General features: G+C 41.4%; 1 protein-coding gene across 4 annotated transcripts; it reads right to left on the bottom strand.

The window, feature by feature from the left end:
- Positions 1–389: 389 nt before the first annotated feature.
- LOC141794846 (peroxiredoxin-like 2A) lies at positions 390–18,187 on the bottom strand. Of its 4 annotated transcripts, none has more exons than XM_074675395.1 (7): positions 18,081–18,156; positions 15,105–15,349; positions 14,133–14,318; positions 13,616–13,707; positions 13,387–13,527; positions 1,272–1,436; positions 390–1,192 (listed from the first exon to the last, which is right to left on the bottom strand). In XM_074675395.1, the coding sequence occupies exons 2-7, from the start codon at positions 15,304–15,306 to the stop codon at positions 1,091–1,093; spliced, it is 888 nt and encodes a 295-aa protein (XP_074531496.1). In that variant the 5' UTR covers positions 15,307–15,349; positions 18,081–18,156; the 3' UTR covers positions 390–1,090. The 4 variants fall into 4 exon arrangements, with proteins under 4 accessions (XP_074531496.1, XP_074531497.1, XP_074531498.1 ...); XM_074675396.1 differs by lacking the exon at positions 18,081–18,156 and adding an exon at positions 15,889–15,981; XM_074675397.1 differs by lacking the exons at positions 15,105–15,349; positions 18,081–18,156 and adding an exon at positions 15,889–16,000 and having other exon boundaries at positions 393–1,192.
- Between the last annotated feature and the right edge of the window lie 22 nt (positions 18,188–18,209).

Here is an 18,209-nt window from a genome sequence, read left to right as displayed (position 1 = left end):
CTGCTGCTCACTGGATATTTCCTCTTTTTGGGACCATTCTCTGTAAACCCTAGAGATGGTTGTTGGTTAAAATAGTAGATCCAGTAGATCAGCAGTTTCTGAAATACTCAGACCAGCCCATCTGGCACCAACAACCATGCCACGTTCAAAGTCACATAAATAACTTTTATTCCTCATTCTGATGCTCGGTTTGAAGTGCAGCAGATCGTCTTGACCATGTCTACATGTCTAAATGCATTGAGTTGCTGCCATGTGATTGGCTGATTAGAAATTTGTGCTATTCAGCAGTTGGACAGGTGTGCCTAATAAAGTGGCCTATGAGTGTAAATTTAAGAATAAAGCTGTTGTTTCTCTTCTCTAGCATGCACACAATTCCCAAAAACAAAACACAAAGCTGCACATCAAAGGTAAAGTGACAAGGTCTTTTATTTCAGTCTCTCCACCTCTCACACATGCAAAGCCACACCTGCTTCGGGCACCACAAACACTCCTCAACATGTCGACAGAATCTGAGGCCTGGATGTGTCAGAGCATCAAACCAGCTCCTCTCACTCATGAGTTTAGAGTCAGGTTGTCATTGTCACACACACAGACCACACACACTTGTCCACCATGTTCTGAGCTCGCTGAGGTGCCCGGTGAGGCAAGATGAAGCAAACAGCAGTATCACACACATTAAAAATATATTACTGTGAGAATTAATAAGATAATTAATTTACTGTGTAATCCCGCCTTTAGGTTCACCCGTGGTTCTCTAAAGGATTCAAGTGACTTTAAATAAGTGGATGTACCTGAATGAGAAAGCTGCTTTAAATTCCCTTACTACCTGCTTTAATACCCATCAAGAAGACACTGGCTCCTAAAACCCTGCAGAGGTAAAGCAGAAAAACTGAGAAGTCCTCCATTCTTTGTTTCATGGCTCGACTTAAGTTACCTCTTGTAAACCAATGTGTTACATATAGACAATACTGTGATGTTTAGCTTAAAACGTCAATGATGGATGGACTATCTTTAACTCAATGTGTCAAGTTGAAAATACTCATTATGTCAGAACTCTATCCTAACAGTATCCCTGCTCTTTGTCTAACATTTAAACTTCTTTCACTGGCACAATCTTCTTAACAGCGTCTAAAACATCTGCGTTCTCCACCTTGTCACCAAACTCCTTCTCACGGTGTTCGAGAAGAATCCCCTGCAGACAAAACAAGAGGTTCAATTAAGTTGAAAGTTCAATTTAAGCTCTAAAAAAGTCCAAAAGTGAGTTTCAGTACCTGGTCTCCTGCTCCGATGACAAACACTCCCCCAAGGATGAAACCCTCTCCGAGCATGTTGCCCTGGTAACCTGACCTCCACGCCCTGATGAAGTTCTGCCACACACCGAGGCGAATGAACCCCAGACCTCCCATCTTCCTCTGCAGGGGGCCGTAGAAGCGTTTCTAAAAGAAAAGTTTAAGTGTAAGCAGTGCAACACAGAGGAAAGAATAATCTTTCAATTTATTACCTCGCCAAGGAGGTTATGTTTTTGGGAGAGTTTTTTTGTCTGTGATCAGCACAACCCAAAAAGTTACAAACAGATCTTCATGAAATTTTCAGGAAATGTTCAAAATAGGATAAGAAGTGATTGAATTTTGGAGGTTGTTGAGGATTCATTCTGAGTGGATTCATTTAGAGTGAGCTGTAGAGCAGCCTGCAGAGGTCCAGGGGCCTGCAGGAGCCAACCTTTGACCCTTTGACAAGTATAGCCTAGCTGTGTACTTGAGATGACTCTTCATTTCACCAGGATTGAAAGATTTAGTGCCTACACCTGTCTTGACCAAGGTGTCTTGCCCAGCAACTACATGTTACAGAAAAACAAGCTACAGACACAGAGTCTGTTTACCATAAATGGTTAGTTGCATGCGTTCAGAGATGCTCCAGCAGTATAAAGGGAGCTAGGACATCAGGTTTAGAGGAGAGAGGAGAGGAGGGTTTTTTGTCTGTGTGCCATCGTTGTGTCAACTTCAAATAAAGATGTTGGACTGAAGCTGCCATTGGATCTCCTCTTCTTCATTGAACTCCGTCTCTTCTTCATGCCAGTATTAGGGAAGTGGCCCACAAATTTATAACGCAGTCAGATCAAGGAGACCAGGAGTGAACCTCACTCTAGGAAAGACACGTCATTAAGTGGCGAGCCAGCCAGGAGAGTTTTTAGCATATTAGAAAGTTCAAAGTTCAAGTCTTCTAGGAGGTCTCCAAGCCAGGAGGCAGCTGACGGACGAGATCTGCACCAATTCCCCAGATAAAGCGCACCAAATTTCAAGGTAAGCAGACCTTTTCTTTCTGCTATTAATTTGTAAAAAGAGTCTGGGAAAAGGTGACAGAAGTCTTGCCCAAAATAGAGGAAATTTGAGCTGTTCTGATTTGGCTTAACTCTAAAAGAACCTAGTAATTAATTTGCATAAGAATCTAGTAATTAATTTGCATACGGATCTAGTGATTAATTTGCATAAGAATCTAGTAATTAATTTTACACCAAAATCTAGTAACTAAAAAACCTGGCATATTTGGATAAACTAGACGGAGGAGAAATTCAAGCAGCTTGAGTCCAACTGCATGTATATGTTTGTAATATATTAATATTTAGTCTACATAACCTGATGTCCTTGTGTGTATGATTACATGTATGGCCATTTGTTGAATGTTTGATAATAGATTGGGTAAATGTGTGTTTAACGTATATAGGAGGTTTAGCCTGGGTGATCTTACTGCAGAGGTCAGGCCAGGGATTTGTAACTGAGAAGGGCAATCTTGTCTCTCTGAGTTATCCGTGTGTTGAAGGGCTTCACACACGTGTTGTGTTTTGTTTTATGAGTAAGAGAGAATTAGCACTTTGTGGTTACCGCTTAATTGCGATTAAGGACTGTACGGGCAAAGGGGCTTAATGAAGTTGTTCCTGGGTGTGGACAACGGGAGATTTTCTAGGTAGATTATCTCTTGATTAAAGTTCTGTGGCTACCGCTCAAGAATCGCATGCATCTTGAGGTCTGTACGGACAGAAAGTGTATTTTATGAGCTCATGTTCGCTCCTGTGGTGGGCGATAGATAGATAAAGTTTAAGATTAAACTTGGCATATGTTTAAGGATACATATAGAACTGCGCAGAAATTCGTTGTCTGTCTGTCTTGTGGGCTGCATGAAGATTGACCTGCTGCTGAAGTGTGAGCGTGTGTCAAGTGAATTATAGCACCTAGTCTGAAACAGGACCCGTGTGTGTGTGTGTGTGTGTGTGTGAGAGAGATATGTTTGGAGTAAGCACCCTGTTCCTCTCCCAGTTAAGATAAGGGGGGGCAGTGAAATAAACTTACAAGGCTCATACAGCTTTGGTAAGTGAATGAACCACTTTTCTGACTCCATAACAGGAGGTGGGCATTGTTAGAAGTAAACAGCATTGAGAGTAAAATTAGTGCCTTCTTTTCCTTTCCCTCTTTCTATTTTTCTTCCTTCCTTTCTTTCTTTCTCTCTTTCTCTCTATCTATTTGGAAGTGTCTGAATGCCATAAGCCTCTCAGGATAAAGAGGACATTAATGTAGTAACATGAGCCTGTCTTTAGGAGTAAGGACTTTGTAAGTTTTACCTTAGCAGGACACTGTAACTTAGCATTCACTGTGTTAAGAAATCAGGATCAACTCAGGAAAACATTGCTATACGAGTGAGCGTGTTTGTGGGAGATGTGAGTTCCTGTTGGCAACATTAATCAATCTTGGATTAATAAAAGAAGTAAAAGCCTGAAATCTCTGAAACGGTGAGCCATTGAACTTGTCCGACTGTCTAAAGTAAACCCTTGTTGCTAGTGGAGCATCGCTGCATAGCCTGTCTTCCTCTTGCTTGTGTTAAAAATAAAACGGAGACTGTAGGGAAGCCGATGACGTCATAGGCAAATTCTTGACAGCACTACTAGCTGAGAGCTGAATGAGATTTCTGAAATTCCACAACTCTGTGTATCAGGTGTCCCTAGAGGAGCACGGAGAAAAAGTTGACCAGTCTATTAAAGCTCTGGGTGCAGTGAAGAAGTGAGGAGTTTTCTCTGCAGGCTGAAGTTGTGATCCCCCTTTGAGCTATTGCTAAACACACTTAATTTGTAACTATAGGCATCAATGATAAACACAAATTAATAAGGGAAAATAAAATTAATAAACAAGAGCTACTACTAGAATAATTAGACTAAAAGAAAGCAATTACAGATTAAACAAGTTAATTTATTGACTGATTCATTAGTTGAATGAATGGTTGAATTGATTGATTAATTGATAAGTTGGTTGAATGGATTGATTGGTTGATTTATTCATCCATTGATTGCTTGATTGATTGATTGATTGATTGATTGATTGATTGAGTCATCCATTGATTACTTGATTGATTGATTGCTTCATCCATTGATTGCTTGATTAGTTGTTTTATTAAGAAATTGTTTAATTAATTAAAAAAAAAAAAAAAAAAAAAAAAGAAGTGCATCATGGGAGCAAAGGTCACAAAAGGAATTGGAGCATCGACGCCCTTGGAGCAGGTAATCAGCCAGCAGCCTGATCATGAAAAGCAAATTAGAATTTGCATGAAGAAATGGCATAAGCGCACTACAGGTCGATTCCAGTGGCCAAAAGAAGGAACCTTCATGACGGCTTGTTGTGATGAAATTGAACACAATATTAAACACCATAAAGCTAGAGATACATCTTATAAGCGGATAGGCATGCGCTCACGTGAACGAGAAGTCTTAAATTGGTTTAAGATAGAAGCGCAAAGGCGTGGAAAAGCAGCTCAAATGTCAGTTATGGGAAAAAAACAAGGACTTCTGACCAAAGGTGCTGAGAAAGCAAAACAACAGTCAACACAGTTAGAGGCAAAGGAAGGACACCCAACAGCTCCTGAATGGGGAAATGAACCACCGCCCTACCCATCTAACACAGCAGTGCAAGGAATATACCCGATTATCTCTGAGAAAAGCCAGCTCCAGGGAACTATTAAAGGAAAGTTAAAAGGAAAATTTACCTTGGCCATGGAACAGCAACTTGAGGAGGAAGAAAAAGAGGAGACAAGAAGCAATCTTAGCGGTTGTACCATCGCAGAAAGTGTGTGCCGTGATCGCACCAATGCTGAGAGCATTAATGGTACCCCAATCAGTGGCATGACTAGCCAAGGAACATCAGAATCAGAAGCAAACCGGAGACAATATGCTGAGATTGAAAGACATGAAGAAAAACAAAAAGAGCTACGTCGCAGACTGGAGCAGCTGGAATATGAGGAGATGTGTAAGGAAAAACAGCGAACTGCAGCCAAGCATCAACAGTCTACTCCCTCAGCTCGACGCCAGCGGGAAGAACCATTAACCCGAACTCCATCATTACAGAATCTCCTGGAAGAAGACTACAAAAACCAGAGCCAAATGGATCAGCGATTAGCACATGTGGAGGAAATGGCAGATGAAATCATCAATAGTCTGAAGCAACTGACACCGCGGCATCCACCTGAAAATACCAGTCCAAAGCTTGTTACCGTACAGCTGTCTGGAACCATGACATCAAACAAAGACAACTATATGACCCAGCTACGGGAGCAGATGGACAATATGAATGACACTCTACAACGACTACAAATCCAGGAGGAAGACCCCATACCACAGCATGAGACCGGCCAACAATCTGAAGGATTAACTGAGGAACCACGTGTCCATGAAAGACTTGGAATGACCCTTCGAAGTGGGAAAACGCTTCACCCTACCAACCCGTTTTTCAATCTTGGTGAATCAAGAGCAATCACACCACATGAGGACTTCAGCATGTGTCCCCTGCTGGTAAAGCCGAATAAGCAGCCACAATACATACCATGGTCTTTCTGTGATATGATAGGCCTTGCTGGCCGACTACCGGATCTTACTGAAGGAGCAAATAAATGGATTACGGCTTTGGAAGAAAGTACGGCAGGAACAACATTGGCTTTGGGAGACATTAAAGCATTGCTCATGCATATTATTGGAAAACATGTTGCTGAGGAGCTTCTTGAAAAGGCAGGATTACAGATACTGATCCAAGGAAACAAGGCAGACCATGTTGGCTTTAATGGACATCGCAATCAGATATGGGCTGAGCTACGCAAGCATTATCCAGAGAAAATGGATCCGTCCAAGTTAGAAGGAGAGATGCTGAAAGCAGACGAGTGCCCTGCAAAGTTCCTGCATGCCTTCCAGCGGAAATGGAGAGAAGAAACCGGAGGAGCATGGAATGCCAACAGCACAACTGAGAGCCTGTTCAAAGTTATGGTAAAGAAAGCTATGCCTCTGGAAGTACAGAAACGCCTGGAAAATGTGGTTGGACTCATGAAAATGGATTGGCCGCTATTTACAGAACACATCATCCACCATGTGGAAAATGTGCGAAGAGAACAGCAAAAGGAAGAAGATGCTAATAGATCATTAGCCAACAAGCTGACACAGCTGCAGCTAAATGAACTGAGTGCCAGACATAAGAAGGAAAAAGGAAAAACTCAAACCCCAGTATTGACAATGGAACAACCCAACGCCCAGACCAGTGTGGAAACCGCTCTTCAATTCCCTGTTGCCTTGCCAACAGCGCAACAGCATATCCAAATGCCAACCCAACCACCGATAATAAGTAACAGTCAAGTAGCACCGATACCAGCGCCATTGCCACCTATTGTTCATGTACATGTTGAACGTTCAGAGCCACACCACGAATGTCCAAGAGAACACGTTGAGCCATGGAAAGGTCCAATCCGACGACCTCAGTTGGGGAACCGCCCAATACAACCCAGAAACCAAATTCGACCTCCTATGAACCCAAATTCAAATCCTGATGACAGAAGTATATGTTGGGGATGTGGTCAGACGGGCCACCAACGCAGAGATTGTCCCACAAACCCTTGGCAGGGGCCTGTGAGAAATTGGCAATAGAGGTGCCTAGAGAATCCTGAGGGGGAAAGAATAGCACCAGCTATATCGTCACAACCTCGTGATGAACCAACAATAACAGTTAAAATTCAAGAAAAGGAATATGCTTTTATGATCGATACAGGAGCGACGTATTCTTGCATCAAGAGTAGTGGTACCATACTGCCTCTTTCTGGATCTTCGATAAAGACTGTAGGATTCTCTGGGAAAACCCAAATCATCCCCCTAACTAAACCAGTGCCTATGGTGATAGCAGGACGAACTGTTGTTGCGCCTTTACTGTACTCTAACCAAACGCCTGTGAATTTATTAGGAAGAGACATTTTATGTTCATTAAAGGCCAAAGTGATGTGTACCCCAGATGGAATCTGGCTGGATCTACCCCCAGAATCTCATCAACCTCCACCCACCATGATGTTATCTCAAGCGTCAGAACACCAAATTGCCATGACAAAGGATGCTGTGTATTGGCTACAACTGAAAGACATGTCCAACCTAAAGAAAAAATGGAACCAGTGGAAACAGAGGATACAGAACGAATATAAAGAAGTCACTGAGCCTGCTTCACCCTTACACTGCACTCTCATGTATGACAACGGCCAAGATCAAGAGGATTATGACGCATGCTGGCAAAAAGTGATTAAGAACAAGCCATACAGTTTGGAGATAAAAGACATTTACATTGGTCCACAAGGAGTTGCTGCATTTGTATCACTCCCGCCTGAATTGCAAACTTGTTTTCTAGTGTCACATTCTGCACCACACATAGCACTCTTGGTAGCAAAAGGTTATCAGTCCAAAGATTTAGGCCCTATGATGAAAGCCGCTTTGCAGGTTCGCAATTGGCAACCCACTAGGAATAGATTCTTGCATGCATCACCTGATAAACAGTTCCTTAGATTATCACTGACAACAAAAGATGAGGGACAGGCAAGGAAAGTTCTGTTAGCTAGTACAACCCCCAAGGTATTGCCACTTTCTGAAGAGGATAAGATAGCACTACAACAGGTACCAACGCAAGTATGGTCACAACACAAAACAGATATAGGCTTATTGAAGTCTGTTGAGCCCATTCAAGTAAAGCTGAAATCAAACATCACCTTACCATACAAGCATCAATATCCCCTAGCACAAAAGGCTGTCGAAGGAATCAAGCGTACAATTGAGGGCTTGATAAGTGCTGGAATCTTGTATAAAACTAATAGTCCCTGTAATACTCCAATTTATCCAATCCAAAAGCCCAATTCTTCTGATTATCGTCTTGTACATGACCTGCGAGTTATCAACTCCATAGTGGATGCTGAAATTCCTGTGGTACCTGATCCGCATACACTCTTGTCAAACATCCCACCTGATGCCAAGTGGTACACAGTGATAGATCTATGCTCTGCTTTTTTCAGTGTGCCTATACATTCCGAATCTCAGTATTTGTTTGCATTTACTTTTCAAGGTCAGCAATACACTTACACTCGCTTGCCTCAAGGTTTTGTAGACAGTCCATCTATATTTAACAGAGTTTTAGCTAAAGATTTGCACCACTTAGATGTCCCAAGCACCATCATTCAGTATATGGATGACATTCTGATTGCTAGCCCCACTAAAGAGCAGTGTGAAAAAGATTCTGTTGCAGTCCTAAGTGCGTTAGCTAACGGAGGACACAAAGTCAGTAAAGAGAAACTCCAGTTTTGTCGAACCGAAGTAGAATACCTAGGTAGAAAACTAAGTGGGAATCAGAGGAAAATTGCTACCTCTCACATTGAAGCCGTTCAAAAAGCACCAAAGCCACAAACTGTAGGGCAAATGTTGTCTTTTCTAGGAATGACTGGATACAGCAGAATGTGGATTTGTGATTATGCCATAAAAGCTGCCCCGTTGAGAGCTCTAATTCGAGCAGCGGGACAAACAGACAAGAACGCTGAATTGATATGGAATGACCAAGCAGACCAAAGTTTTGAAGCACTGAAACATGATTTGATGACTGCTCCAGCTCTGGGTAATCCTGACTACAGTAAACCTTTTCTTTTGTATGTAGCAGACCGAGCAGGATATGCGTGTGCAATGTTAATGCAACAGACCCCAAATGGTAAGCAACCCTTGGCTTATTATAGTACTAAGTTGGACAATGTTGAGGCAGGACTACCTCCCTGCTATCAAGGACTAGCGGCAGCTGCTTTTGCATTTCAGAAGGCCTCATCGATAACAATGGGATACCCTGTAACTTTGTATACCTCTCATCAATTACATGCGTTGCTTACGAGTCCACGGTTTGTTCTAACCCAAGCAAGAAGGACTGGATATGAAGTAATTCTTTCGGCACCAGAACTGACTATTCAGAGATGTAATACTGTTAACCCAGCTACTCGAATGATATTGCCAGAACAAGGAACCCCTCATGACTGTGTCCAGAAAACAGAGACCTTTATGAAGCCCCGTGAAGACATGCATAATCAACCGATAACGGCCGATCTGACTTATTTTGTTGATGGATCCTGTTCCAGAGATGATAAAGGCTATCATGCTGGCTATGCGATAATACAGTTAAACCCTGATAATTCTTTCACTGAGATACAAGCAGAACAACTCCCACAACCATGTTCGGCTCAATTAGCAGAGATTAAGGCATTGACTGCAGCCTGCCAATTAGCTGAAGGTAAAAGACTTAATGTGTATACTGACTCAGCATATGCATATGGAGTATGTCACATTAATGGCAAAATTTGGCAACAAAGAGGTTTTACAAAAACAGATGGCACAAAAGTAACTCATGGAACTGATATTGCAGCCTTGTTAGAGTCTATTCACCTACCATCAGCCTTAGCGATTATTAAGTGCCCAGCCCACCAAAGACCCAATTCTCTTGTAGCGAAAGGAAACAATGAAGCTGATGTAGCAGCTAGACGTGCAGCAACTGCATCTTGTATGGGACCGTTACTCTCTAATGATGACTTTCAGCCTCTCACTTCAATCTCTTCTTTAATAGAAGCACAACGTCAAGCTGGAGTTTTTGAGCACAATGTGTGGCAGAATAAAGGAGCTAAACAGTGTTCTGATGATGGACCACATTTAGACTTGTGGCGAGGGCCTCATGGACAGTTTGTAATCCCAACTGGACTTTTGCATAGTGCCATAAAAGAGGCGCATGGTCAAGACCACTGTGCAAGACAAGAAATACTAAGAAAACTCAAGACTGTTTGGTGGTCCCCTTATATGGCCAGTATGGTGGACAAAGCATTAAAAGAGTGTAAAGTGTGTGCCCAATTTAACGTCCGAAAAACTCTCTCAGCCCCGATAGCTCACATCCCGACCCCAGATGGCCCATTTAGACATCTAGTGCTGGATCACATAGACATGACAGAAAGGATAAGAGGCTACAGATACATTCTTGTGGTAATTGACCGATTTAGCAGATGGATAGAAGCTTTTCCAACAAGAGGTCCAGATGCTAGATCCACAGCCAGATTTCTATGTGAGGAAGTTTTTCCAAGGTTTGGATTTCCTGACACTATTAGCTCAGATAATGGTCCTGCTTTTGTGTCAAAAGTGCTGAAAAGTTCATTAGAAATGCTAGGGATTAAGCAAAAGTTTGGTTGTATTTATCATCCTCAATCTCAAGGCATGGTTGAACGAGCGAATGGAACACTAAAATCTAAGCTGGCAAAGATTAAAGCAGACAGTAACAATAAGCTAAACTGGATGGATGCTTTGCCACTTGCTCTGATGCACATGAGATCTCAGACTAACCGAGTAACACATCTAACACCGCATGAAATGGTAATGGGGAGGCCAATGCCAATGCCTCATTTAGAAGGACCTTGTGCTAGACTTTCTTCAAGAGAATGTGAAACAAATCTCATGATCTATCTGCAACATCTAACTGAAATACACAAAGTTATCTTTCAACAGACCAAGGCAACTACCCAAGACCGAAAGGCAGAGATCCAACCAGAACTGCAAACAGTGACACCCGGTGACTGGGTGTATGTGAAAGTATTCAAAAGGAAATGGGATCAGCCAAGACGGGAAGGCCCGTTTGAAGTCATCCTGACAACACCGACAGCCCTTAAGGTCAAAGGAAAGACCAACTGGTTTCATCTCAACCATTGTTGCCGTGCAAATGACCCAACGGATGTGGAAGAACCACGGCCTGGATTGGACAAGAACGAAGCAACTGCACCACAGAATCAAGCGCAGACAAGGACTACAGAAAGACGCAAGGAAGACAATCCTATCCCTGAACCTAACCGTCGATCACGAAGACTTGCAGGAAAAAGGAAAAGAGAAAACACAGCCTCTCATGATAACGGGTAGTAGACAACTGACTAAAGAAAAGGCCTCTTATTAAGTTAATGATCAACCGTGCTACAAAAACCATAGGACAATTACCAGTGCATATCGATAATTCTGTGTATTTCACTGACATGAACAACTTTATAGAGCCAGCTATACCAGACTCGGATTCAGACGACATAAGTTTGTAAATAAAGTTAAGCTTTATCATAGAAGTGGTTGAAAAATGTATGGTATAATGCCCTTTTTGCTTTTCAGTTTGACCATATTCACTCATCTTGTGTTTATCTTTCAGCAGGGTTGACCACTCAGCACCCAAAATAGATGTAAGAGGAGAACGGTTGCAGCTCTACTTATTCTAGATATAGCAACAGTTGAGAAGTTAGTAGACTTGAGTTTGTAATCACATATAGTACTTTTAATGTCACTCTTCTTTATTTCTGATGGGACCGGTAGTCCAGTTTTCGCGGCTTTATTTCTGTTGTTTAGGGTTTTTAGTTTATATTTGGCAGAGAGGAGAACCCTGTTCCGACGGCCCTTTGTGGGTTGGACAGAGGTGGCTTCTCTTCTTTTGTTCTTTTTGGCTGACCCATCAGTATCTATTTGGTTAAGGAATAATATTTGAAGTTGCAGTTTTTAAATATCTTTATTGCATAGCGCATTAATCACTTTTTCAGTAGACCTGCAAATAATAAATCCTTAGGTATAATAGCAATAATGTTTGTTTCAGCTAACATGATTAAGTCTCCACAGGACCAGTAATACCCATGGGTGACGTCTGAAACATCTGACAGAAGAGAGTCTCCAGCACCAGTAGAATAAAGAATAACCTCTTTCAGTTTACAGGAACCACGAGCGACCGCCTTGCAACACAACTCTGAGACTGATCTGGAATCAACGTGATCCTACAGAAACTGAAATTTATTGTTTAATGCTTCATAATACCTTTCATACAGTTGCAGTACACAAATATGCTGTTAATAAAGATTGAATGTTTTGTGAATGGTTGTTATCCAAGAAATGTGCCTCTGTCTGGGAGTGCCCCAGCAGAAGTTGACTTCAGTGACAGAGTGGGACTGCCCCACCTGACTATCTATGTAGATGTGCAGTGTTTTAAGCCTAGCTGATTTTGACAATGTTAATGGTAATGATGCTGTCTTTATGTTAGCCTCTTATACTATATTTATGCACGAGTAAAGTAATGTTATAGATTTAGAATGTACCCCTAGTCTTAGTTTTAGATTGTCGTGATGTCACATCACGAAACGGGGGAAATGTTGAGGATTCATTCTGAGTGGATTCATTTAGAGTGAGCTGTAGAGCAGCCTGCAGAGGTCCAGGGGCCTGCAGGAGCCAACCTTTGACCCTTTGACAAGTATAGCCTAGCTGTGTACTTGAGATGACTCTTCATTTCACCAGGATTGAAAGATTTAGTGCCTACACCTGTCTTGACCAAGGTGTCTTGCCCAGCAACTACATGTTACAGAAAAACAAGCTACAGACACAGAGTCTGTTTACCATAAATGGTTAGTTGCATGCGTTCAGAGATGCTCCAGCAGTATAAAGGGAGCTAGGACATCAGGTTTAGAGGAGAGAGGAGAGGAGGGTTTTTTGTCTGTGTGCCATCGTTGTGTCAACTTCAAATAAAGATGTTGGACTGAAGCTGCCATTGGATCTCCTCTTCTTCATTGAACTCCGTCTCTTCTTCATGCCAGTATTAGGGAAGTGGCCCACAAATTTATAACGCAGTCAGATCAAGGAGACCAGGAGTGAACCTCACTCTAGGAAAGACACGTCAAGGTGATCCTGATCACCGTTTGGATCCACGATTTTTTTTAAAGGATTCTTTATCATTGTGAGATAGGGCTGTTTTCACCATATGTGTATATAACTCCACCATAAATGGTCGGATTGCTTTGCAAAACAATACAAGACAAGGTCACCATAATTTCTGACAGATGTAAAAGTATGATCCAGATCCTGGCAATATTCTGGAAACCAAGATCCAGAATATGAAATATGTACTGGGTCGTCATAATTTTCAACACTGTCAGGTAACAAATTATCGTACAAACCTGCAACTAACACCAAATTGTAGCAGACAGCCTGTTGAAAGTTTATCCCTTCGACTCTCGCTCTCAATCAAAGACAGCGCTCACCTCCTCATCTATGTAAATATCCCCAGCGAAGTGCGGTCTGAAGTCCTGGATCTCTGTGCCGACATTCTCCTTCACCACTGCGACCAGAGGGACCCCGAGCTCCTCAAGCTGGGGCTTCAGAGAGGACAGCTCTGAGGCCTCCTACAGACACACAAAGAGAAGTTTTAACCATCACAAGAGAGAAATCTCACACACACTTTTTTGTTGTATTCCTTGAACTCTACATCACCTCTCTGCACAAAAATCATCCAGGCCGCCGTACAGCCATGACCACGGCCCCGTTCTTATCCCACAGGCTCTTTGCTTTGATGACTTTGCCATCTGTAGACAAAACAAGAAGAAACTGTTCCTCAAACAAACCTTCAATCTGACATATCGCTGATAAAAAGAAGAATCACAATTAGTCTTCTTCAAGAATTCAAGGTATGTAGCCTTCAATTGGGAAAAAAAAGTTCATGGTCACATGGGATAACTAGCAGTTGAATATGCTTTCAAATGACACAGTAACTTGGCCCCCAGCTCTGGATGAAGATCTTTACAAGGATCTAATCCGTAGCAGATTTTAGAAAGCAGCTTTGCTTTAAAGGTCACACAACACTTCTTTCACTGCATGAACAATGAATACAAACATGTAACAGTAACACAGAGCTGAAAACTGCATACCAATGGTGTCACGGTAATCCTCCTTTAATGAGTTTAACAGTCGCTAAAGGTGACTTAATGAAACAATCAGACAGTCTTAGTACCCTCTGTGGTGGAGCGCAGGTCAGCATCTTCAAGGTACTCCATCGTTGCGTTCGCAGCTTTAGACAGACACAGATCAGTGTTGGCCAGAAAGATTCCAGCTAACGCGGCTCCGACAGCACCCAGACCCAGTGACCACATTCCCATCCCAAACAGCTCCCACTCCAGCCCGGACCCCGAGGACAACACTGCGGCACAGAGAGGCAACAACATAAGGAGCGAAAGGTTTAAACAGAAAACAGCACAATGGCAACAGCTACAATTTGCAAAGAAATTAAGGTTTTTATCCATTTTACCAAAAAGAGACCTAAAACCTCCCTGAGTCTGAGAGACTGACATGACTCAGCTTGTAGCTATTTGGACACAGTGCCATGTAAGTCTGTCAGTGCTGTACTTTTCACCAGCAAAGCCTCTTCTCACCTTTCTCTAATCTAAATCTCATCCCTTAGATTAAATAGCTTACATACTTGGGAAACTGGATGCTGCTCATCTCATGACAAGATAACCACAGTTTGTGGGCTTTACTGCAGCTGCTACGTGCCTTGATGTGGTTGCTTTATTTTGCTTTTACTTGTACCTGAATAGTTGCTTCCTTTAAGGAAAGAATGCAGCAAAATACAAGGCTGCAAGTTCACTTTTATCTGTGTCACTAATAAACCCGAAAAGGAGTGTAGCTTAAAATATGTCAGAGTGAAAACGAAAAGTAGCGTGTATCCAGGGTTATATCTTATAAAAATGTATTTTTCATTCTGTCATATAAAGAAAGAATTAATATTCCAACTCATTTTCCTGATTTGTTTTAGCTAGAGCGCTTCACAGATAAAACGATTATCATTACATGAATGTTTTATCTTGTCAGGGGTACGCTGTGCACAAGTCACGGTTGAAGCACTATCATCTATGCTTCTACATCACACACTTAGTTTGGGTTACAGCAGGGAGCTAAGTGTGTCAGCAGTCAAACATGTCCTTGCCTGAATTGGGCTTGTTAGAGCCAGGACTGGCTTTGCTTTGGTGAAACGCAGCAGTCTGGGTTCTTAGAAACGGGGGCCTGGCCGTGGTAGAGGACCAGCTGCTCATGGCAGTGCCCCCCACAGAGAGGGAAGAGCTGCGCAGGCATAGTCTCCACCTTGAAGCTGAAGAACTCCTGGACAGAGCTAGCATCTGGAGGACCATGGGTAAAGTCTGACCCTCTGACTACAAAGCTCTCAAGACTCCACTGGAAGAAAGAGAATGGAGAAATGTCTCTCCTTGATGAGGTAAAGCAGTTTTTCCATGCTCCATAACTCTTTGTAAAAAGTAAAATCTGCCTCTGATGCAGAGTTGACATCAAAACTTAAAGGTTAAAGAAGAAATGTGATACTTTACCTGCTTTCATCATGCTAAGAACACCAACACCAAACTTTTTGCCAACTGTTAACCCGGAGTAAATATCAAACCCAAAGCAGAAAATACCAAAAAAGCATGAAAAATCTAAGGTTTGACTCTCATAGTCATCACCTTACTGAGGTGTGACAGTTCTCTACTTGCAAACAAACTTCCTCTTTTGCAACCTAAGCTATTCTGTGTGTTAAACACATCTCTGCATAAATTAGAAGCCCCAAAACACAGACTTCAAAGTAAGTTGATAAAATTGTACACAAACAAATTAATGCACTGAAAAAAATGACCAGTCTTGCAGATATTACATCAAAAATAACTCTCTGAAGGATCGTATAAAGTCTGTAACCAACTGAGGATCAAGAAGGTCATACTGACTTGTTTCTCCGTTTTGAAAATGTGAAGAAAAGCTTTCTCTCCTCAGATTTCTCTCGTTAAGTCTCCAACTGTGAATCACCCAAAAGCATTTGCAGTTCTGCGACTTTCAAACACAGAGGACAAAGGGCTGAAAAACTGATAACGGCAGCAGCCAATAGAGACAGACGCCCACATCTGACACACAAGGAAGGTGCTAGTTTCCTTGACTGTCTGCAGATTGAGCAGAGAAAGCAGAGTCAGCACTGGTCCTGCTAACATGATGTTAAGTTTCCTGATAGTTTGTGAGCAATGCTGTCAGCCAATAAAGAAGGATTTTGTTAGATCAATGAGACTCTTGGATGATGCCAGGAGGAATAACCACATAGTGTCACAGCTACTCAGTGATTTTACTCAATGATAAGCTGCATTAACAGATCATTGTGTTCACGCTAAACATTCAGCTGACATCTGAAATATAATTCTGGGATTTATCATAAATGCTGCTAATTTACTGTTGGCTGCAACACCTTAGCAAGACAAAAATAACCTCCTCTCAGGCAGACTTAACTTCTCAGTGCTCCTTACAAATGAATGCACCAATCACAGTGATTCAGTAATGTAGTGTTCATTGATTTAAATAGATTTTATAGCTTTAACGTTCTTATTATGATTATTATTTGGGGGTTGTTTTGAATGATGAACTTGACTTCTACTTTTTAACTGCTAGAGCCTTTCTATTTTGAAATGTGTAACCCCAGCACCTAAAAAGATCTGTCTGAGAAGCCTGTATTTCCTGTGAAGACAGGGGACTTAACCTTGTGCAAATGGATTGTTAAACAAAGCTGCCCTCAGGGTATCTTTACCCCACTTGATTCTTAGCGCTACTGTTGGTTTACAAAGCGCTAGTTGGTTTAGAGCCAAAACACATGAGTGGTGTTCCTGTACAATGCAGCCTGGGACAGATCTGCTTTCTGTCCCCAGGGTTGGAAACAAACATGGAGAACCACGGCCGGTCTGCTGGAAAATTACCTGTTTAACTGCCTTTTATAGTTCTGCTTCTTTTAAGGCTGTTTTTATTTTTTTTAATTTTTTTGTTGTTGTTGTTGTTTTAGTCTTAATTTTGGGTTTTGGTTATTTATTATTATTATTATTATTATTATTATTATTATTATTATTATTATGTTTGTTTATTCATTTTTTACTTTTTTATTATTATTACTATTATTATTATTATTATTATTATTATTATTATTATTATTATTATTATTATTATTATTATTTTACAAATATGAGTGTTACTTTTAGCCACCTTGTAGCCTTGACATAAATAGTTTTATTTGATGGAAACTCAGAACATATTAGTGTAGTTTTAGTCAAAGCTGTACCAAGTTTTTTAATCTGCAACATTTCTATCTCTCTTAACACTTTTTCTTGTTTTATATTTTAGTATAACAATAAAATGGCCCGGGACTCTTTCCTCCCAATGTGAAGCTGTTGTGCTGAACCTTCTGATCTACTTAAGCAAGGACAGGTCATTGCATACGGACAAAAGTAGCTACAGGCAGAACGACCCTTACTCCAAGTGATATGCAAATTGCAAATTTTATGACAGCCCTTAAATACACCTGCAGTGACAGGCGAACATTGGACTAACAGTAAATGTGTCACCAAACGCCTCCTACAGAAATGCGCTGCTTTTTTTATGACAGATTTGTCGCACAGTAGGGAAAATCATGAATTTTGAAAGTCCATTACGCACATTTTCGTCATGTTCGTCAATTTTTATCATCAATAAATTATTTTCAGCTCATCATCACGGAAAATAGGTCATCAACATATATTTACTATCAAAACAATTATTATCAAAATTAAAACTTACTGTGAAAACAGTGTAATAGATTACATATATCGCTAAAAATGTCAATTTCATTCGTGGGAGAATGATAAATTAGCATATGTGCGACCTTAAAGTGATGATTATATAACAGGTGCAGACTTGCATTGTCTTACAAAATTACTGTAGCTCGTTGTCTCTAATCGCGCGGAATCTGTTGTTGCAAATCAATAACTTAGCCGTTAGCAGCTCGGCTAACGGTCAAATCTGACATGCGCGGAGTCTGGGCCTGAAGCAAACCGGGTTAACGGCTGCTTGTTTATTTTTGGAAATAGTGACATTAAGTTAATAAAACGTCTGTTTAAGAAAGGACACTCACCAGAATCAATGGGCCGACCTGCAAAGTCTCCGTGGACTGACGTTTTGTAAACACATAACTACGCAGGCGTACTAATCGATCGACGAAGCAGGGAAACTAATCGAACTGGATGATAGGCCCAGTGAAATA

The sequence above is a fragment of the Halichoeres trimaculatus genome, unplaced genomic scaffold (assembly GCF_033239565.1).
Source record: "Halichoeres trimaculatus isolate MK-OKI-2021-1 unplaced genomic scaffold, fHalTri1.1 fHalTri1_scaffold_8, whole genome shotgun sequence".
NCBI classification, from domain to species: domain Eukaryota; kingdom Metazoa; phylum Chordata; class Actinopteri; order Labriformes; family Labridae; genus Halichoeres; species Halichoeres trimaculatus.
This window is presented reverse-complemented; position numbering and strand designations above follow the sequence as displayed.